This window comes from Eschscholzia californica, unplaced genomic scaffold (assembly GCF_041429995.1).
Source record: "Eschscholzia californica isolate CP2 unplaced genomic scaffold, dmEscCali1.0.p SCAF_6, whole genome shotgun sequence".
NCBI classification, from domain to species: Eukaryota; Viridiplantae; Streptophyta; class Magnoliopsida; order Ranunculales; family Papaveraceae; genus Eschscholzia; species Eschscholzia californica.
In genome coordinates this window covers 8,891,128-8,914,001 of record NW_028238483.1, presented here as the reverse complement: position 1 = coordinate 8,914,001, position 22,874 = coordinate 8,891,128, and the positions used below count along the sequence as shown (strand labels likewise).

Genomic DNA, 22,874 nt, shown 5'->3' with positions numbered 1-22,874 from the left:
TAGATTTATCGAGCATTTGCCAATCTATATCAGCTGGTAGATGGATTTCTGTGCCGATTCTTCATCGGCAGTACTCAAACTCATCTTCGCCAGTTTCAAAAACCAGATCTATAACTTCTACCAGGTTTTTTTTTTGTGGAACTTTCTATTTCAAATCCAACTATACAGAATCTAAAATCAGAACACGAAAACCTAATCAAGAACTATATACATACACGAAGATCTCCATATGATACATACATCATGGATCTAGTAATTGATATTTTTGAAAATTTACAAACCTAAAGACTTTTTTTTCTTCTGTGAAACCAGATTTTGGATCGAACGACGTTGATAATGATTAACGGATCAAACATTTCGTATTAAGAAGTAGTAAATCGGATTCAGCAAAGATGATCCTTACCGGATAATCGAAAGTAGACATCATCCGTTCCATCTTCGCAATCCGATCGGAAGAATCCGTCGGAAAGAGCAACAAATCTTGTTAAAGAAATTCAAAGGTTTGGACATCAGAGATTTGTTGAGAGAGAAAGAGATGAATTTAAGAGACAGAGAGAGAGTATGAAAGATAGAGAGAGAAGATCTGGTCTGTTCGTGAGAGAGGAGAGAGATAAAAAAAAAAAAAATTTTTTTTTTTAGTTTAAAGGTCGCCGGCCGGAAATTTGGCCGGCCGGCGACCTCTGCCGGAGAAGGTGATGAGGTGGCCTAATAGATGAGGTGGCGTGACATGGCGGAGAGAGAAAAAGAGATGGAGGAGAGAGAGTGACGGAAAGTTAAAGTTAACGGTTTTAGGGGGCCATATGGGTATTTTTCGTAAAGTAGGGGGCCAGGCGGGAAGCTGGTCACAAAGTAGGGGGCCATTAGGGAAATAACCCAATTAAATACTCATACTGTGTGCCATACTCTCTAACCTCCACATAGTCACAAGCAAGTTTTCCAGATAGTTCAGAGTGAAAATCTTGAAACTTAGCTAGTGTGTAAATGTCCCTCATATGTTTTCTATTTCGAAAGGAGTCACACAAGGAAAGACAAATTAAATTATAAGACCTAAAGTCTTCTCTTGCCTCTTTCTCAACTTTATCTTTTAAAGCGACGTTGTATTGTTCAACAAAAACCTTTAATGAGGTTTTCGCGTTAACATATCCATCAAAAAACGCATTCATACTCTCACTTCGTTGGGTACTAGACATTCCCGCCCAGAAGTAAGGTTTCACAAATATTGGAACCCATCGTTTTCTCTCTCTATACATATCATCCAACCATCGATTATCCCATACACTATAATGATCCATCATATATTTCCACTTAGACTCGAACTCTTCGATGCTAACTGTGTCATAAACAATATCATGTAGCGTAGTATTTATCTTCTTGTATTCTTTGTAGCTACTTAGTTTCTGAGGTATCTTCTTCATTATATGCCAAAGACACCATCGGTGTCTTGTGTTAGGAAAAACTTCCTCAATAGCACACCGCGTAGCTTGATCTTGATCTGTAATAATACCATCAGGCACCTTACCATCCATACAATCAAGCCAAGTCCTAAACAACCAACTAAATGACTCTGTATCTTCATTGGACAATAGACCACAACCCAAAAGAACAGATTGCCCATGATGGTTAATCCCAACAAAAGGAGCAAACGGAAGACCATATCTATTTGTTAGGTAGGTTGTATCGAATGTTACAACATCGCCAAATTCTTCGTATGCCTCTCCACTCCTCCTATCTGCCCAAAACACATTACGTAAGCAACCTTCATAGTCTAAATCCATACTAAAAACAAAACCATTGCTCTTCTTCTGCATAGTCAAAAAGTATCGTTGAATAGCTGCAGCATCTCCTTCCCCAAGACGAATTGCTCTTTTCTTTTGTATATAATTTCTGCAATCTCTTTCATTAAATGGGACATTCTCATGTCCACCAGCTGCTACAACATGTTGCTTATAGTTTCGGTTCACTTTAATTCCTGCCATATCACTAATTTCAAGTTGTCTTGCCACACGTGCATTAATCTTTCGATAACATCTGAAGTGGCGAGCTTTTCCGGGGCTAAGAATATGATTGTGCTCTAAAAGAACACTAGTAATTTCGTACTTCCCACTTTCATTCAACTTCCCACAAATTTTGGCTTGACACCCAGTTTTACTAGTAGGTTGTGGTTGAATAGGATTGCTACTTGCTGATTTAGCTCGCCCATTTTTCCCACAAGTAATGTAAAGAACACTAGTAATGTATCGAACTACTCCTTCCCCTTTTTTTGATGATCGTTTGCTTATTGAGAACCCTTCTTTTCTAGCATAAGAAAGACATACTTCATACATTTCATCAATGGTTTGGAACTCCAAACCAACACTTGGTATAATTACTTCTTTATGTTTGTCACTTTCTTTCTCGGTCATTAGCTCAAAATCATCCATATGTTCACTTTCTGAAGATTGCGACATCTCTGCAAAATATATTTATTGTTCATTACTTTCGAAGTTCCCATAATTCATGTCTGAAGTACACTATTATGTCAAATATATTTATTGTTCATTTATAAATATTAGTCTCCTGACACACATCGATCCGTATCTTACTTATCTTATAAAAGTTTACTTGTATATCAGAAATCGAACACATATAAGATTCTAACTTAAATGTAAAATGAGAACAAATCAAGAGTTACACCTATTAGTTGGTATGTAAATGGGGCACCACAGTTCCAATATCCTGCACAATATAAAATGTTCACAAACACATCTAAATAATATAATGAAAATAAATAATAGGTGTACCAATTTCAAACTTGTAGAGAGAGAGAGAGGATGAGAGTTAGACAGAGAGAGAGGGAGGTAGACATAAAAAATCCCGAGCTTGGTTTCCCCCAAAAATTTCGGTTGATTCAAAGCTTGATTAAGAGTTGTGTGATTCAAAGATGAACCCAAATTGAGTTTTGATTTTCTCAAATAAATAATTTTCGAGAAGATTATTTTGCGAAGCACTTGCACAAGCAGCACTGGATCGACGCTCACAAGATAGTATTAGCATTGTAATTGCTGATTTAGGGTACGTATGATTTAGTTTCTAGAAAATAATCTTCTCGAAAATCCATGTTGTATCTTGATATATAATCTATCATGAGTTGTTGATATGGTTTTGTTTGGTTGACATAGGAGGACTGATTTTCTCAAATAAAGAATAATGGGAACCACAGTTAATACCTAGAATAATGGGCATCAGAAGATGAAAGTTAGACAGACAAAATGAGAGGAAGATTAGAGATCAAACAAACTTACCTCGGTTTGGGGGATAAATTTTGGTTGATTCAAAGCTTAATTAATAGTTGTGTGATTTAGACCTAGAAAAACCTTAGCAAAAGTTTGGGGGTAATTTTCTTGGTGAAGTTGATAAAAAGCCGACACATCCTCTTGCTTTCTACAAACCTGATTTTCTATTATTTATTTTCTATTAATTTAATGAGGTCCTCAACTGTAATTATATATACTATTACGGACTGAAGCGAAAATATCGTTTTCTTGCTTTCCAACTCATGATACTCTTCCCAGTTGGCAAGCCAACTCACCCGGCCGGGATTGGGCAGGGAAATCAGCCGGGAAGAGTATCATTGTTGTAAAATTATCATCTAAAGTAGTAGTAGTAGTAGTAGTAGTAGATCATTAGTAAGAAAACTAGTAATACTATTAATACCATTAGTAGTAGTAGGACTATGAGGAGGGAGATTAAAATTATCATCAGTAGTTGTTATGAGGAGGGAGATCAATACCTTAATACCATTAGTAGTAGTAGGACTGTGAAGGAGATTAAAATTATCATCAGTAGTTGTAAGTAGTAAGACTATGAGGAGGGAGTAGTAGTAGTAGTAGTCTATTAATACCATTAGTAGTAGGACTATGAGGAGGGAGTAGTAGTAGTAGTCTATTAATTACCATTAGTAGTAGTAGGACTATGAGGAGGGAGATCAATACCTTAATAGATCAATACCTTAATACCATTAGTAGTAGTAGTAGTAGTCAATACCTTAATAGATTAATACCTTAATACTTAGTAGTAGGACTATGAGGAGGCAGATCAATACCTTAATACCATTGGTAGTAGTAGTAGTAGTAGTAGTAGTAGTAGTAGTAGTAGTCAATACCTTAATAGATCAATACCTTAGTACTAGTATTTTTGATCTTTTTCGATAAATAGTGTAGTAGTATTTTTTATCTTTTTCGATAAAAGAACAATATTCCTACTAATACCATTAGTAGTAGTAGTAGGACTAGGAGGAGGGAGATTAAAATTGGTGTTTTTGATCTTTTTCGATAAAATAACACCATTCCTACTAATACCATTAGTAGTAGTAGTAGGACTAGGAGGAGGGAGATTAAAATTATCATCTAAAGTAGTAGTAGTAGTAGTAGTAGTAGATCATCAGTGAGAAAACTAGTAATACTTTTAATACCATTAGTAGTAGTAGGACTATGAGGAGGGAGATTAAAATTATCATCAGTAGTTGTAAGTAGTAGGACAATGAGGAGGGAGATCAATACCTTAATACCATTAGTAGTAGTAGTAGTAGTAGTAGTAGTAGTAGAAGAACAGAGAATAAGTGCATGAACAAGAATCCTGAGTCTTAGAAAGATGTATCCAAGATGTTTTTTTTCTAGTAGGTTTTTTCTTTACCATCCTACTGTTGATCTTGTGTTTAACAATTTTCTTGTCATATTCATAATGTGATTGGTTTCAAATTTATTTATATTTTATTGTCTGCTTCAATTTTTATGTATGTTTATCGATATAGTAATACTTATCTTATAGATTTTACTTCTCGTTTTAGTTTACTGCTACAGTATGTTGACACGACAACTACGACTACGTGTTGCATCTATGATGATGATAATCATTATTTATGCGTATTTATGTATTCGTCGTAGAAACAATGAAATTATTGATAGGAGACCTTACATAAATCGAGACCAAGAGAGAAATAAGGTTTTGCAAAGAATGTATTCTGAAAGTGATCGATATTGCCACGAACAACTTCGAATGAAACGAGGTCCCTTTCAACGGTTATGTGCACGCTTACGGGTTTATGGTTTAGTAGATAATCGAAATGTCAAGGTAGAAGAGCAAGTTGCAATATTTTTAAACACTGTTGGGCACGATCAACGTAATCGTAATTCAGTTCTCCAGTTCATTCGGTCGTGGGAAACAGTGAGTAGGTATTTTCATATAATGTTGTCAACGATACTTATGCTCTATAAAGATATTGTTAAACCAGCAACAAGTGCTAACTCTCCATCTGATGGAAATCGACGACAAGCCTGGCATGAGTAGTTTAAGGTTAGTTTATGTTTACGAGCCCATAATTTATTCAAATATAAATTATGTGCATGGTTTAGTTTACATCCTATTATTTTATAGGATGCCGTTGGTGCCATTGATGGTACACATATTCGAGCAAAAGCTCCTATCAAAGACCAACCAAGATATCGTAATAGGAAAGCTTATATTTCTCAGAATGTTCTTGTCGCATGTGGGTTTGATATGAAATTTCATTATGTACTTGCTGGGTGGGAAGGGTCCGCTCATGATGGTCGTTTATTACGATGTGCGGTCTCTCGTTCTCGACGCAAGTTGACCGTTCCACTTGGTATGTAATTGTATTTTACTATAACTATTGATACAAAGTAGTCAGATGTATAGTTGATATAATAGAAATATCTACGCCCATGTAGGAAAATACTATCTCGCTGATGCTGGATTTCCACTTGTACCTGGATTTCTCACACCATATCGGGGCACACGCTATCATCTTCAAGATCATACTGGTCGAAGACCTCAAAATTCTAAGGAACTATTTAACTATCGGCATTCCTCATTACGTAATGTTGTCGAAAGGACTATTGGATTGTTAAAGAAAAGATTTGCGTATTTGAGAAATGCGCCATTCCATGATATTGACACACAAGGCAAGATCGTAATTGCATGTTGTGCATTACATAACTTTTTACGAGATGGAGACCCTGATGATATAAGTAGTGGAGATGATAGTGATACAGACGATGATGAAGTAAACGAGCTAGACGATGTAAATCACACAGTGCAAGATTCAGAAATCAATATGGTTCTGTCACAAGTTTGGACTGCCAATAGAGACCTCATAGCAGAAGAGATGTGGGCAGATAATCCAAATTTATAATTGTTATCTTAGCTAAAGTTGAAGTCTAAAAATTTCACTCATTTTATATTATTTATCATATCTTTCGACTATAAGTATGATATTTTATTTTGTTAGTTTTTTAAATTTAATTATTTGAAATTCAATAACGTTGTGATTTTTTATGATTAAAGATGGCTTCTCAGTCTAACATCACCACTTCAAACAAAAAAGTAAGAGACCTACTGTAACATGGAGCAATCTAATGGATGAAATCTTAGTGAATACGTTGTACGACTGCATTTTAGTTGGGGAGAAGAACGGAAATCAAAAGTGATTAACGAAATATTTAAGAAGGCGGCGGTTGTTATTAGTGTTGAAAATATCAAGGCTCGCATGAAGACATTTAAAGTACATTATTCTGCAGCGAGAGACGCGATCAACTCTAGCGGATTTAACTTCAATTCTGAAACTTTTCACATTGAAGCTGATGACGATGCCTGGGCTGATTACGTCGCAGTAAGTTGTATTTGATTTTTCAATTTTTTAGTCTTGAAAATTTTAAAAGAAATGTAATTTTGTTTTTGATATCTGATGTTTAACAGGCACATCCAACTGCAAAAGGCTTGCGCACAAAAAGTTTTCCGTATCAGGAAAAATTAGGAGCCATAATTGGCACTGAACAAGCCACTGGTAATAGGCAAGTAGAGGCAGACGACATTTTGCATGAAACTCGTGGTTAGAGAATCATTTTAATTATTTGACTTATAAACTATTAATTGTTTCTATGAATTTCACATTTATTCCACTTCCAATACAGGTGAAACTACTAAACGGAGTCCATCAATTTGGATGAAGATGAAGGTCGTTGTTCTCCAACATCTAATAGTCGTAATCGATCCATAACACCAAAACGTAGGCGGCGATTAGAATTTGATGATACATGTACTATGCTCGCGGAAGTTGCAAACAAGCTTGCTGAAGCATGTCAAGCTCCTTCAGTTCGTGGAGTATAAGATGCTCTGAAGGCCATTCCAGATTTGAGCGAAACTGAATTTTATGGTGCTTTGGATATGTTCTCAGAAAAACCTGAACTTGCGCAGTTGTTTTTTGAATTTTCAGAAACAACAAGGGTGACATGGCTTAGAATGAAACTAGCTAATTTTCAGAGACAACAAGGGCGACATGGTTAAACGGAAGTTAAGGAGTTTAATTTCTTGTTTGAAGGTGAATGCTTTTATTCCTAATAATTCCGTGAAATTAATATTATATTATGACTTAATTAAATATTTGCATTTTTGAAGTGTGAGAAAAACATAGAAAGTCTATTTGTGTTTTTATTTATGTTGAAGAAGATCTTGTTTTATAACTAAAGTGGTTTTATAAAATTGGAAATCTAGAAACAACAAAATTTTCCCTTGGTAAAACAAACAGTAGAAAATAAAATATTTGGAAAATAAATCTTTTATTCGTTGGCAAGTCGAACATCAGAAAATATGAAAAATAATTATGAAGAAAATGTTTTTAGGTGAAAATGTTTCTCGCTGCAAATATTTCTCTATTTTTTTTCTTTCTGCTAAAACACTATCAAACACAACCTTAAAGAGAAAAAACAACTTAGTTCTAACTTTTCATCAACCTCCATTCAAACTTCTTCCTCATTTATTCAACCTAGTTGTTGTCATCAACACTGGAAATCAGCGGGCCGCAACATGTTGCACTAACTTATGGGGTAAATGTTTACAAATTTTCTGCGTTACTCTTAAAAAATTTTAGTGGCAATTATTTTTCCCAAATTTCTGTGATAACGAGACAAATTTCCTTAACATAACAACATAATTCAATATTTCAACAAGGAAATCTCACTGGTTACTATTTTCATCATCACCAAAATTCTATCGCGCGGAGAGGAATTTGTTTACTCTCTTTGGACAAAAATTGGAAATCGAACGACCGAAATTTAACCTCTAAATACTCTTTTCTTGAAAAATAACAACAATGAACTATCTCTTACCTTTTGGAAGAGATCTTTATCTGTAGTATTACTGTAAAATCTAGTCAGGCTAATTAGATCAAATTGAAACTCGCAAGTGTATAAACTGTATGCGAATATGATACATCTTACAAGGTCGATCCCACGAGGTTTTGTTCAGAGTTAACTCTAAATCTAAAATAAACTATTAAACTAGGGGAAAAAATTGAATTTGAGAAAGTGTTTGAAGACTACAAAGAATTAAAGCTTTGACTCTAAAACAAATCAGGTCAACCGTGGTTAAAGTTGTACTCTTGATCTTATAAATACGAAGGGAGGTATGCGGGAGTCAGGCCGACACCTTAAAGTCCCATCTTGTCTCAAGGCACGGGAAAGTCTAAGAGACCCTAGATCTCCCGACACAAACCATGACCTAGAATGAGGTCTGGAGAAGAGAAAGACCAACCAACTAAGCCTGGTCTGCCCGAGCTCCAAGATAAACTTGAACATGGCAACGGGATGTGGGAAGCTAAAGCATGCCAAATTCCGAAAGCCCATACCAATAAACGGTACACGAATCACTAGAAGATTTGTCCGTGTCAGGGAATGTTATATACAAATAGCCATCAACGCGTGGATTCTGATAATACATAAAATGGTCACCTGTTGACTATCGTCAATTAGTCATTAGAATACCAAAAGCCCAGGGGGTCAACCCGTCTCAAGGCGACAGGACCCCTGAACGTAAAAGAGGTATATACCTAAGCCACAATTGGGAGGTCGGCAAGATCATCTAAGGAGCTCCAGTCCTGCCTCAAATACAACTAGGTCTGCTTTGGGATTCGCGAGAAGCGGTATGGCGTGAAAATGCCACATTTGGATCACTTATCCTCGATGAGTTAGTTCGCTTCGGGTTTTATATTTAATTATCTATGTGCTTTTCTTGTTAGGGAGCTTATTTAGCGTTTGACGTTAGATTCAAAATAAAACAAAGCAATTTATCACATTTTCATCTCATGTGTATCAGAAGAAAACAACACCACAGATATTTTGGTCATTTGGGTGAAAAATCAGAGGTTAAATGGCAAGTGGAGGCAATGAGTCCGACAACAATAACGGAAGTCCGCTAGGAGTTCGGACAGAGAAATTATGAAAGAAAGAAATCGAGGGACATTTCGGTCTTTGCTAGAAATTAGAGGATGTAGAGAAAATGATGAAGGCACCCCGTTAGTTTCTAATCCCAAACTCAAGCCCAAGAGTCTAAAGAAGATTTTATGAGCACCCGAAGACTAAGTCAATATCCTGAGACCAAGTCAAGGGTTTTAGTCTTTTGGGTGGAGTACACAAAAAAAAAAAAAAAGGAAATCTGATTTGGGGCTTTTTCTCCATCAAAAAGCTAGGCTTTCTCAGTGCTAGGGGTTTTTTGTTCCAAGATTTGTTCTGAAGTAGAGAGAGAAAGACTAAGGGGTAGCCGGCCAAACTTGGCCGAACAACAGGCACGACACGAGAAGGAACAGAGCTGCTCGGGAAGAACAGCAACTCCAACCTTCAGCTCGGATCTTCGGTCGAGACAACAAAAAGCTCTTCAAGAACAACTGCTAGCTCGGTCATAAGGCTCAGGATTTATAGGAAGTGAGTGCAGGATGCATAGTCATCAGATCGGAACAGCTGGGATAGCACATCAAAGCTCGTGCTGTTTAAGAGACGAGAGACCAAGCTGGATCTGGCCGGGATTTTGGTCTGAAGGAATTTAGATGCAGTATGATGGGGAGACAATGATCTAAAATAACTAAATAAGACAGTCCACACTAAGTATCCATTTTGATTCAGTATAGAAAGTAAATGAGGAAGATCTTGAGGAAGATCTAGCTCTACGATATTCAGTTTTATATGAATAGGAAAGGGTAAAGTCAATGTCTGAATCGAACACACCATATTAATAGTTAATAGTAATTTTGCCTTTATAAAAGAGTACTTTTGTGAGAAAAAGCTTTTGAAATTGTTTTTGGTAAACAACCACCAAGCCCCAACATCATTCTTCATCAAACGATCTTCTAACACAATCAGAAACTGAACCAAAATTACGACTTGCAGTTCTGGCATAATCGTTATTTAGACCTTAAATCTTATTTAGTGCGCGGAATAGTTGCGAGATATTTAACTTAACAATAAGAGAGTCACGAAAAATTGTAAGAGAAGAAAAATAAACAGTAAAAGAGAACAGAGAATTCTCAAGCTAATTCCAGATCAAGTCCTCTTAAAATTCAAATTCATGAGATGTCGTCCGAAATGAACAGTGCAGGAAATATAGGATTGGCAAGTTACCTTCAGACTTGGCACATAAAATGTTTTCCTTTTCTTGCGGAAAAAAAAATACGAAAGCCTTACTAAGTTAACAGAGTAGCTTTCCTGACATGAAATAACATCTCACAAGATCCGAAAATGGCATCTGCAAGAAAAGAAAAAATTTAGAAACATTGCAAAATAAACTGCATCAGTAACAAACTTAGGTACTGTTTTTTTTTGTTTGCATTATATGAAACGAGCACGTCTGAACCTAAATTGTCAACAAAAACGGAACAAAAACCAACCTAAATCAGTCAGTCAGATTAGTTAGACATCATAAATCAGACAAAAAAAGAAAAACATCTTACTCGAGTCAATTCAGACCTGGAGTCAGACTTCTGATCTTACTAAGAAAAAAACATTACCTTATATTTTGCTTATGTAGGCCTATGGGTGGGTTGGCGAGTTACTTGAGGAATCCTAGGCTACCCATGGCAGGACCATGGGAAGAAAACCATGAGGAACTGGGCCAAGTGGGTCCTTGTGCTGCCTAAATCATGGATACATCGCTAGTATGGGGACGGATATTACATCACGTAACTTAGAGGTGAAGGGAAATTCTACATGCTTCCCCATTTTGGCTATAGTCGGCCCGAGCACCTTTGACGATGGGTGTGCGGCTTGGTCACATGAGGCGCCCGAATGAGGTGGACGCCCACTTAACTAGACAGAGCTCGAGCTCAGTACACATTAACAAATTACAGAGCCTGAACTTCAAAGTCGGATGTGTTGGAATGCCTATAGAATTTTCCTAGAGGTAAAAACAGCTCAAAAAGTTTTCAATGGAGAAGAAAATTAGCCGCAGAAAAATAACAAGCTTACCCCAATAGACCCCGACCATGCCATGTCCTTGGTGTCACAGTAAAGTTGATTACTGCACCATGCCTCAAAATCACCACGGGGATTGCTTGATCTTGGTTTGACTGAGATTCAGAAGCAAGCCTTGGTAGCAAATTATCACCAGATTCGACATTACCAAATTTCATAATCTGATCTCCAAGTTGCAGCCCATCTTCTGCTGCTGGAGATGCATCACCTATTTCATCAACTATTGCAAATGGAATACTTGAATGTGAGCCCATGGTTACGACACTGGATTCTTCTTTAGGAAGAACTCCGTGAGGAGATGCTGATCTAATCGTATTATTGGGGTTTGGAACTTGATTATCTGACCCTTCTCCATAAGCTGGTAAGAGATACATGAATTCAGTGTCACGACAGTAAAACTGATATTTAGTACGTTATATAAATTTGATAGTTCCAGGTGATTCATATGGTTAAAATCAAAACTAAGATCGCATATGTGACACTATAATCAAGAATTCTTTGGTATTATTCTCTTTTGTACAAACTAGATACTAGCCATACGAGGGTACAAGAACCGAAGTCATTCCTACGGTCCTACCACCATGTAAGCATTCCATACACTCCGTAGGTCTATAATCTGAATACTTGTAAACTATGAAGCACACATGGTATTTTCTAGTTTATTGTATGGTACACATGATATTCACTCCTGATACTTGTAAATGTTCTTTTGAGCCAACTTAAATTCTAAGAATAGCCTCGTTCAATTAAAAAAAATTCTAAGAATAGCCAAAAAACAGCTGAAAGATATTTTATAAATTCTTATAAACATAGAAGTCACAAAAGTATGTTGTCGGTTAATTAAAGAACTACTATGCTTATGATCATCTGAACACATGTAATAATCTGTATAACTAAAAAAACATACGATACTGAAAATTTGGAACTGGATAAAGTTAAAAGTGACCCATGCTCGCTTTCCTTTTCCACTAGGAAATATTGGCCACAGATTCCTCACCTGAACTGTTCGGGGATGTAGATTGGTTAGGATTAGGAGTAAGCCTTGCGGAGTGAAGAATTTCTAATTTTTCACTTATTTTTGCAGTGATATCATCGTAATCATTACGCAGCACTGTATCAAAGAACAGTTTAGGTGTCAAGAACAGATTCCCTCTGAAAATAATAAGAACATGAATAAAAACTACAGAAATATAGTTCAAGGAAAGAAGATTGTACACAAAATATGACTAACTTATAGAAAACACCCACGAGGGATCTTGCAAAACAGGAACTGGGTCAGTAGACCCATTTTTTAGCAGTGGTTATTGGCCTAGTATAACAGTATTAGTATTCCAGTAGTCTTCAAGTGCTTTGAAGTTCAGTTCACTTCTTGCAGCGATTTAATAGTCTCAAGTTGGTGTTCTTTTTCCAATAGTTGTTGTCAAAAGATATATTACTTCGATTAGTTATTTATTTACTCACTAATGTTGTGTGGCGTCCTCATCATCTACAAGTTCGATGTTTGTGTTTCTAGACCTTATAGCATTTACTTACTGATACAAAGTAAAAGTGCCCAAGTCAAATCTTATTCGAAGATTCTGAGACAAGGAATTGTTAAGTTTGTGGTCATCCAACTCAAAACCAATTGACAATGAGTGGAGAGAACCTAAACATTATATTCTTGGTTGCAAGATCGTCATTCTCCCATGTGGGACTATCCTCACAAGACTAGCCTCACCTCATCAACATGACAGCATCCAAAAGATTTGTCTATAGAATACACAATACTAGTCATTTTATTCAACCTAAAACTGCCATCCAAACAAACTTAAAGTGGAGGCTCTATGTAGAATCAAATCCTTACAGAAAAGTAGTGGCAGATAATCATGAGATACATTTCGAAACACAAAACTTCCAAACAGATGTCTACATTACCAGAAAGACGATGACGATCAGCTCGTACAACCGGTATATCGATATCTGTCCTAGGAAATCCCTTTAAAGAAGAAACGAGAAAGATCAAAAAACATATTTGTGGTAGTAAAACCCTAATTCTTGTAATCAAATCTAAAAAAAAAAAATTTCCAAGTAAATTAATCTAATTATAGAACTAAAACTAAATGAGCACCAATTAAGCTAATCAGTTGCAGCTTCTAAGACAGAGAGAGAGAGAGAGAGAGAGAGAGAGAGAGAGAGAGAGAGAGATGCCTCTGAATCGACGAGATTTCCAGAAATACCAGGACCACCAGGCTGGGAAAGACGAGCTATGATGGAATTCATCTCAGCCTCCAAAGCGTCCCTTTGTTCCATTAGAGAAACTGTTTCTGATTTGAGGTCTGCGGCCACCATAGTTGCAGGATCGTAGGGTTTCTCTTCTTCGTTTTGATACTCAATGTTGGAAGGTGGAGTAACTAGTGAGTAGTGAGAAACAAGTTAAAGTTCTGCCACCGTTTAAATCTATTCCTACGGCTGATACGTGATGACGTAATGAAATAGGTGCTTGACCCAAACTCCAACCCCATCTGTCTTACGCCGAAAAAAATCTTTTTCCCCAAAATTTTCAACATCATCTCAACCACAAAAATTCAACTCCAACCCCAACCTCTCTTGAGGGCGAAAATTTGAAATTGAAATTTCTGAATTTACTTTATAAGTTTGATTAAACAACATTGATTACAATTAATAATTGATTACAATTTTAAATCTACTTAAATACTATTGATTTAAAAAAATGGCCTTCCGTTATATCAGCATGAAAGGGGAGCTGATGCATGACAGCCTCCGTTATGATCGAATATTCCGTCTAGATGATCGATATTCCTTCGATTCCCTGCTCCTTCCATTGGAGACCTGGGGAGGGGGGAACCTGCCAAAAGAAAGAAAACCGCTCTGACGCTCAAGCCAGTCAGATTGCTCTTTACAGTAAAAGAATGAGTATTGATCGATCCTTTTGGGTGGGGGAGGCTGTTAGACTTGTTTAGCTTACCTTAAAGAAGTTGATATGAGGTCCTTTTATAGGCCGAATTAGAGTTTCCCTTTGTAGTTATCCTGTATCTAGGATAAATAAACATATCCTAAGTTCAAGGATATTTTGTAGATATCCTGCCGAGGTGATAGATCTTCAAGGAGATATTTCCTCCCTTAAGACTCTTGAAGCCCAAGCTTGCTTAAACACTTCCAGATCTATAGCCGACTGAGATCTTTCTGGAAGTTTCGGGATTAAGTCGGTGAGTCGCTTGGCGCTGCTGCCTCCCCAGTTCTGGGCGTAAGACACTGGTCGAACCTGTGCGGACCCCCCTTACTCCTTTGAAGACCCAGGGCTGATCTGGCCATTTCGAGGGCGTAACAGGGCTAGTTTCCTCTAGCCGACCTCCCAGTTAGGGGAGTGTAGCGGATCGTCAAGGATTCAGCGGTCCTGCTGCCTTAAGCCGGGTTGACCCGTTAGACTTCAGGTTTGATCTTGACTCTTCAGACGTTAGTCAACGTCTGGACATTTTATGCATCATCATGAGTCCCGCCACTCCTTAGTCGAAAGTAATGAGACTGAGGAGTAGAAATAACTTGAGTGTTTCTCAGACAATGAAGACCCTGAAGGCAAATGGTTTACTTAGACCAGAGTTGTTTCAAGAAGCTCGGCCTTCTTTCTGATTTCCAGAGTTCCGCATTCCAGTGCTGATCTGGGTTGAGTTATGTAGAGTCGGGGTGGGAATCGGGCGAGTATGGGCACCCACGGGTAATTCTGAGTTGGGCTCGGGCGGATCGAGTAAGTTTTTCCTCTACCCACTCGGGTTCTCGGGCGGATTCGGGCGGGCTTTTCTGAAATCTCATATGATCAAAGCCCGCCCAAGCCCACTAAAGCAGCGGGCAAGTCGGGCTTCGGGCAAATCGGGCATCGGGTTTCTTTATCTGATATTTTTCTACCAGATCAAGAAACTCTAGAAATTTGATATTGTTCAAATAAGCTTCTCTAAACAAATTGATACCAAATCTTTACAAAATTTATAAATCGAGAATGAAAGAAGTACTCAGATTCCGTAACATAAGAAGTCAACAACTGATATAGATCTATATATGCAAACCTGAGACTTGGTTGTCTTCCACTTTTTTGCTTGTCTTTGTATGTTCCATTAGTTCTTTGTTATTCCTTCACATCGAAAGAATCTTAAAATTTGACCACTACATCGAGATGGAAGATGATCCCAATAACTTATTTAATAGAAAAGAAGGTTGGCATAAGAAGGTCTAGTAAATAAGAGAGAAACGGCTAGAGAGACAGCTTAGATGCTTTTTTCTCTCTCTATGCTACCGAATTTTTCAGATTCAATGTGGTAAACTATTAGGGTTGCTTTAATGTGTACTTTATATATATTGGGAGAAACCCTAAATCTACCTTGGGCTTTATAGTGAAGTATAATCGACACTCAAAATGATTGGCATCTATAGGCACCCGCCGGGTGACCATATCGGGCTCGGGTATGGGCGGGCAGAGCTTTTCACCCGAGCCCGCCCATGAAAAATCATCGGGCTGGGCGGGTAGTACCCATCTTCGGGCGCGGGCGTCCATGGACATTGTCGGACGCGGGTAAACGTGACGGGTATCGGGCTTTCGGGTATAATTCCCACCCATAGTGTAGAGTATATTATGAGATTTCCTTCACTACCAGTATTGGTCGATTTTCTCTTCAGCTGGCTACTTGTGCTAGAGCTGTTTGAGAAGTCTTCTTTCCCACCTGTGCTGATGAGGTTTTCTTTACCGTAGTTGTATTTGTTGGGGCTGATTGTCGTTGGGAATTTTCCTGCAAACACGTAACACTCTGAATTAATGTTGAACAATCTAATACTAAACTCTTTCAAAATAACAAATTATAAAGATGTTAGTGGGCTAGGCTAGCAAAGAAGATATATAACAGTGATTAAAGACCATTAAGAAATAATGTGGGAGCAAAGGGGTAAGATTCAAATGTAGTTCGGCCTGCAAGAGAAGAGACGATGGCCAACATGACTAACTATGAGACTGAGAGTTATGTCGTTACCAGGGTTGGTTTCGTTGGCTTGAGCACAACTAGTTTAGCTAGGACTTCTCCTTGGGCCCCTGGTCGTCGCTAGGACTTCTCAGGCTTATCACTAGGGACTTTATTTGATGAAGACGATGGGATACATTCGGACTTATTTTCCTCGCGAACAAGTATCTTATTATCCACAACTCTTCCACTCCTTAGAGTGGTTATAGCATTGGCTTGGTCAGTTGGTCGTCTATCTTGTATGGCCTTAAGGTTTTGTTTAGGTTGACTCGGAAACTTACCCTTTTCTCTTTGGTTCATGGCCTCAGCAAGTTGGCCTACTTGAGTTTGTAAACTAGACAGTGATTGGGTGGTAGCTAGCATAAACTGTTGGGTAGTTTCCTTAAACTCTACATGACTCTTGGCTAGCATGTTTATAGTATCTTCTAATAACCCCTTATATTCAGAAGAATTTTGGGTGCTAGTTTGGGTAGGAGGATTCCTAGGATGGCTAAAATCTGAAGGGTTGGTAAAATTACTAAATTGGCCCTGAGGTTGACCTTGAGACCATGAAAAATTTGGATGATTTCTCCAACCTGGACTGTATGAGTTAGAGAAAGGATCATACTTCTGACGATTATCATGCCTAGAATTTTGGTAGATAGCATGAGCTTGTGCTCTTTCATCTGGACCGAAGGATAAGGTACATTTAATTCTTTAATATCCTTAAGGAAAGAAGTTTCCACATCAAACTCTACCGACGTCCTTCCAAACACCTTTAGCTTACAAGGTATTCAAAGGCATCAACATCCCGTTTGGTGTAACAACGTCTCTCTTCTTTTCTCAGACGGGCTCTTTCTTCCACTAGACTATCATCTCTAGGTAGGGTGATCTTAGATCGAGCGCCCAAATGTTTTGAGAACTGTAGGATTTGCAATAACGAATGTGCGAGGTTGCTGAAGTGACAAACTCCTTCCTCTAGCACCAAAGTGATGATGTCGAAAAGTGATTTTAAAAATCATCCCGAAAATCTTCCTTGTTACCTTCAATTGAGTGATCATCCTTGTCATCGGTAATCATATGAAGGGGTCTACCTACAAAGACACTTCAATGCCTAAGCCAGTTCAGTGATGCAGGTTAATAGTTATTGAGAAATCAAAAGGTAAATATCGGATCCCTTTTCAGGTAAAACTTATTTAGTTTATATAGGCTTGGATGGCGGTGGACGATCATGTTGGGTTTTGTACGTCTCTAAGACTACTAATCATCTAACTAGTGTTGTAAGCGGAATCTCAAACATCATATGTTTAACACTAATTAACCAGGATCATATGCATGAACTAATAATGAACTAGAAACTGAAAGAAGAATACTTGGATTCGCTTTCCCGAATAAGATTCCAATGACTTTATCCCAAAGAAGATGAGAGCTCCAATTGTCGCTCCTCTACTTGAGACACCCAAGTAAATAACACTATCTCCCTTCTTTGTTGTCTGCTAGAACTCCTTTGAAGGTTGAGAAGAAGAACCATTCTTCTTTTGACTAATTAGATAGATTGAGAGTTTTTCTCTAAAACCCTCTCTCACCACTTAGCTGTATATTGTGAGAGAGAAGCTGTTTTCTCTTGAGAAAAATCCAACCCTTTTTCTGAACTCTAATGAACCTTCTTATATAGAGAACCCTAATAGGAGTCTCACTCAAATTAGGTTTCAATAAGAGTCCCAGAAAAGGTAAACTGTCAGAACTCCTTCTGACCCGAATTAAGGTTTTTACCCTAATATGGTGTGGCCGGCCACTTAAGCCCCTTATGGACTTACCCTGGCCGGCCCACCCACCTTATATGGCCGGTCCCCATTGGGCTTGATCAGGACACCCTATAAGTGGGTTTTACCACTTTTCGGGCTTCTTTTTCGAGCCCGATTCTTTCTATCTTTTTGGGACTATCAGACTGGATCATATCCATCTATAGGCAAGCTCCCACTAGTCAACTCTCTCCGATCAAGCTATCACTCTTTGGTGTAACCTGTTGTAGGATCCGGTCTATGTTAGCCACGGATTACCGAAGTGATCCGACGATCGTAAGCGGCTTCTTGCTAAGCATTATGATGAGACATGGAAATGTCCCATCTGAGTCTTTTAATTTAGACGAGTTAGTCTCTCTAGAGCAGTTACTCTCACAAATTACTCTCTTTTATGTTCAGGTACCTTTTTACAGAGTTATGCGTGCAAAACGGATAAATTCGGAAAGAATACAGACTAGAGGCATTTTGGTCATTTGTTGATTCTGACTTCTTGATCAAGATTAGTGTTCGGATGGAAAGTAGAGTTCAAGACGAGTCCGTAGGCGAAAACGGAAGTCGAATCAGGGTCCGGACGAGCAATTTAGGTGAGGTCAAAGATTGGGGTCAAAATCATTTGACCAAAATACCTAGAGCCACGTGGCGCAGATCTATCAGGAGGACATGACGCGATCTGACGGTACCAGGAATTTGTGGTATACTGTCGGGAAGCTTGGTGGGTCTCTTGGGTGTTCTCGGGATGAGTCATAGGCCGTGATTCGGGGCATTGCAATCTGTGTTACTTCGATGCTCCTGTACACGGGATTTCTCATCCAACGGCTATCGTTAGTCCGCGTCATGTGGCTTCACCGGATGGCTAATTGCAACTTGTTAAACTGCACCGAGATGCATGCTAGCGTAATCACTTCAAACAAATTGGAATTTCCAGATTATCTCCTTCTCTCTCTCGTCTCTATCTAACGAAACTGATTATAGAGAGAGAGACCCGAGTAGAGAGGGATGGAAGGAGAGAGAGATGACCGAGATTTAAACAGAATTAGAGAGGGAATGAGAAGGATTCAAATTCAAATAGGTTGTGAAGATCTTTTGAGTGAATCAAAACAGAGGGTAAAGCGATAAGAAGAGGAACTTTACGGTTTTAGAGAGAGAGAGAACCAAGAGATTCGATGGGAATCAAAACAGAAACAAAAAGATTTCGATTGTCCTTGGGTTATAAAAACAGAAGAAAGAACAAAGCACAGGGGGATCACGACGGCTTAGAGAAGAAAGTAGAGAGAGAGAGAGAGAGAGGGAAACAGAGAGCTTTTGATTCAATTTATTTTCTTTGTTTTCTTTTTATTTCTTTGATTGTGGTTTTCTATTTGTGAGAGATAGAAATATTACAGAGAGATAGAGAGTTTACAGAGAAGGAAATTGTAGAGAGAGAGAGAGAGAGACCCGAGAGCTTCCATGGAGTTTTTATTCATTGATTTTAATTTTATATCTTTGTCTTCTTATTAGTTCTGTCTTTGTGAGAGAGATAGAGAGAGAGGATTAACAGAGAGATTAAGAAAAGAGAGAGAAAACAGGAAGTTTAGAGAGAGAAAGAGAGTTAAGGAAGGTGAGAAAATAAATTTTCAGAGAGGAAAATATTTCCGGGAAGACGAGAAAATCGTTTTCCCAGAGGGTGCGTTTGGCAGATTTCCGGGAAAAACAGAAGGAAATCAATTCCTTAAGGGTCTGTTTGGTGGAAGAAGCGCAGAAAAGTAAGTTTCTTTCTTCTTTTTCTTCTATTACTTCAAATATTTATCGTTTCTAGCATGATTAGCTAAGTCCTTTATATCTAGGGTTTTAGATGAAGTTTAAATAATTATTCTAATGATAAATTTATTACAGTTTTTATTATTTTAACGATAATATCTTCCGGGTTTTTTAGACCGTTCATGGACTGAAAACCTGAGTTATACAAAGAACTATCGAATTAGACCAAAACTAATTTGTCCTTAGAATTGTTAGGAAAACGGATTCGAAAACCCTAGGTTCCCTTCTTCTGAATATCAAAATATTTATTTATTTATTTATTTTTCTTGAGTTTTATATTATAATTCTATTTTATCACCATCAAAACCAATTTTAAATCTCAATAGTTTTAAGGTTAGAATTAATTTAACTTAGTCTCTGAGGAACGAACCGGTCTTACCGGAACTATTACTTGACGCCCGTATAGTTGCGGGTGGAAACCTTTTAGGGTAACCTTTTAGGCCCATCAAGTTTTTGGCGCCGCTGCCGGGGACTTAGTTTAAATTTAATCTAATTTTATTTCTATTTTTTGGTAAGTTTATATTTTTGGACACTTTTACTTGCTTTTCCGTTTTTGGTGTAGAAAAAACACTAAGGAGCAAAGGAGAAGGCGCAACAAGGAGAGGAGCTCAAGAAGGAGAATTTACATTTTTTGTTATTTTTATTTTTATTTTTATTTTATTTTTTTGGTGAGAGAGAGACTTTTTAGACTTTCTAGTTTTATTTTTTTTTTATTTTTTAAGTTTTGACCCTAATTTAAGGGGCTAAATTGTAACCGAAAAAAAAAAAACCAAAACGAAGTCTCGGAACATTCGCGGGTCATCTACAAAGGTCATCGCCCGTCTTGAACGGGAGGTAAATTTCTTGAACACCCACGAATCTCCTGTCAGTGGGTTTTTGGTGTGAATTCGTGTGCTTAATTGCTGTGACCGAACTGTTTAGTGTAATCATTCTAGTAAGGGCACTAACCCAGTTACAAGATAAGAAACGGATTTCATCACCGTTCTCTTGCCCACATAGGTAACAACATTCACGAACCCAAACCTCACTTAAAAGCTAAAATATTTAGACATCAGCCCCTAAGGTATCGAGCTCATAAGACCCTTCAAAAACAACTCGGGAAATTGACTTTTATCTAGGCATTCTCAGAGGAAAGTTTGTAAACAATTCTTGTCAAAAAGGCCGCCTCGAGAAGAGGAAACGTTTGCCGAAGGAAGACGGCTATCACAACGTTCATCGTTGGTTGTCTTCCTGGAGAATTGTCTACCGACTACTCTGGTCGAGTAACCTTTATAAACAGTCAAAGTTCAAGTGTTGTGGAGAAGTAGGAGCTGTCTAGATTTGTAGGGTGAATCTGACAAACCTGTCTATTGTCTAGATTTTGTTTAGGTTGCTTGGTGGAGTCAGACTGTTTGTGTTTGCTTTCCTATAGGTTCCTCGTAGTGATTCTTTGGTTCGAATATCCTTGGTCGTTGGGCTCTAGTTTATGCCCAAAAGATATCGTGATAAGAGAGATCGTTTTATCAGTAGAGAAGCACATTTAAGTAATCTTTTAGCGAGTCTCTCTTTGAGTGACACTATGGGTGAGAATCTAAACCAAGCCAGGGATGGAAATCAGCCTATGACACTCAGGGATTACATGAATCCCACTAGAACGTGTCAACCGTCATGCATACAGTTACCCCAATGCACGACTCAATTCGAGTTGAAACCGAGCACTATTCAAATGCTCCCTGTTTTCCATGGGGTTGAGAACGAGAATCCCTACTACCATGTTAGGGATTTCGAAGAAATCTGTGGGACTATGAATTTCCCCAATATGCCTAACGAAATATTGAGACTTAGGTTGTTCCCTTTCTCACTGAAGGAGAAAGCAAAATCTTGGTTGTATGCCTTACAACCTCATTCCATTACTACATGGGAAGAATTGAGCAGTGCATTCCTTCTGAAATTCTTCCCGAAACACAAAACTACCTCTTTAAGGCAAAGTCTTAACAGTTTTGTGCAGCAAGAAGGAGAATCTCTCTATAAATATCTTGAGAGATTTAAAGAAATCTTACTACAGTGTCCACACCATGGTTTTGAAAAGATAAGACTAGTCCAGATTCTCTATGACGGACTAAATTACCCAACTACATCCATGGTAGAATCATTCTGTGGTGGCGGTTTTACTTATAAATCCGCCGATGATTGCATGGTTTTTCTAGAAGATCTAGCTGAGAAATCCCATCAATGGGAAACTTCTAGAGGACCTCCTACTAGGGCAAATCCTACTCCAAATACAGGTGGCATCTATAGAGTTGATAAGTCAGAACTTACACTCGCCGCCATGGCTAGAAGAATAGAAGCCCTAGAGCTTGGTCAGCCTAAAGCATTCAGGGAGGATCCCACTCAGGTCATGAGTGTTGGAAATGAATCCACCTCTTATCAGTGCTCCGTCTGTGGAGACCCTTCTCATATAGGGAACAAATGTACCCTATTTCTTAGTTCTGCTGAAAAAGAACAAGCTTATGTTCTTTACCAAAACTCTAGGCAAGACAATCATCAAAAGTATGACCCTTATTCTAACACATATAATCCAGGTTGGAGAAATCATCCCAATTTCTCCTGGTCCAAGGGTCAAAATCAGGGACATCCTAGTAGTTCGATGAACCCTCCTGGGTTTAATGCTCCCAGGAATCCATATGGTCAACCTAGTACCCAATACCCTTCTCAAGAAAATGACTCCTTGAAGGAAACCCTAAATCAACTAGCTAAGACCCAAATTGAGTTTATGCAAATGACCGGCTAGTCTATAACTCGTTTGGAAACCAAGCTAGAAGCCCTAAGCCAGAAAGATAAAGGTGATTTTCCTAGTCAAACGGAGCAAAACCCAAAAGGTACTTTAGGTAAACAACAAATGGGTCAAGCCAATGCAGTAACCACCCTTAGAAGTGGTAGGGTAGTTGATAATAAGGTAGGAATTCCCGAAGATAGTGAAAGAGATCCTGAACCCTCTTCTATGCCAACCAGAGTTTCTAGTG

The 22,874-nt window shown here is 38.1% G+C and overlaps 3 protein-coding genes across 3 annotated transcripts; 1 reads left to right on the top strand and 2 right to left on the bottom strand.

Annotated features, from left to right (window-relative positions):
• Nucleotides 1-860: 860 nt before the first annotated feature.
• LOC147531594 (protein FAR1-RELATED SEQUENCE 5-like) lies at nt 861-2,447 on the bottom strand. The gene has a single exon (XM_086649756.1). It carries the CDS (start codon nt 2,445-2,447, stop codon nt 861-863), a length of 1,587 nt encoding a protein of 528 aa, XP_086505882.1.
• A 2,545-nt stretch (nt 2,448-4,992) lies between these two features.
• LOC147531593 (uncharacterized) lies at nt 4,993-7,164 on the top strand. Its single transcript, XM_086649755.1, has 6 exons — nt 4,993-5,202; nt 5,413-5,641; nt 5,727-6,165; nt 6,457-6,667; nt 6,754-6,886; nt 7,007-7,164. Exons 1-6 carry the CDS (start codon nt 4,993-4,995, stop codon nt 7,162-7,164), a joined length of 1,380 nt encoding a protein of 459 aa, XP_086505881.1.
• Nucleotides 7,165-10,217: 3,053 nt separating this feature from the next.
• LOC147531592 (26S proteasome regulatory subunit) lies at nt 10,218-13,744 on the bottom strand. Its single transcript, XM_086649233.1, has 5 exons — nt 13,482-13,744; nt 13,209-13,269; nt 12,292-12,405; nt 11,289-11,652; nt 10,218-10,569 (listed from the first exon to the last, which is right to left on the bottom strand). Exons 1-5 carry the CDS (start codon nt 13,620-13,622, stop codon nt 10,548-10,550), a joined length of 702 nt encoding a protein of 233 aa, XP_086505359.1. The 5' UTR covers nt 13,623-13,744; the 3' UTR covers nt 10,218-10,547.
• Between the last annotated feature and the right edge of the window lie 9,130 nt (nt 13,745-22,874).

Bases quoted from the DNA above. Each gene is read 5' to 3' on its own strand.
- LOC147531594 (XM_086649756.1), bottom strand. From the start codon at position 2,447: ATGTCGCAATCTTCAGAAAGTGAACATATGGATGATTTTGAGCTAATG.
- LOC147531593 (XM_086649755.1), top strand. From the start codon at position 4,993: ATGTATTCTGAAAGTGATCGATATTGCCACGAACAACTTCGAATGAAA. The intron at 5,642-5,726 runs GTATGTAATTGT...ACGCCCATGTAG, and splicing joins CAAGTTGACCGTTCCACTTG to GAAAATACTATCTCGCTGAT. The intron at 6,668-6,753 runs GTAAGTTGTATT...GATGTTTAACAG, and splicing joins CCTGGGCTGATTACGTCGCA to GCACATCCAACTGCAAAAGG.
- LOC147531592 (XM_086649233.1), bottom strand. From the start codon at position 13,622: ATGGTGGCCGCAGACCTCAAATCAGAAACAGTTTCTCTAATGGAACAA. The intron at 13,270-13,481 runs GCATCTCTCTCT...TCTTCTTTAAAG, and splicing joins GAAATCTCGTCGATTCAGAG to GGATTTCCTAGGACAGATAT. The intron at 10,570-11,288 runs GTAAGCTTGTTA...CTTTTCTTGCAG, and splicing joins CATGGTCGGGGTCTATTGGG to ATGCCATTTTCGGATCTTGT.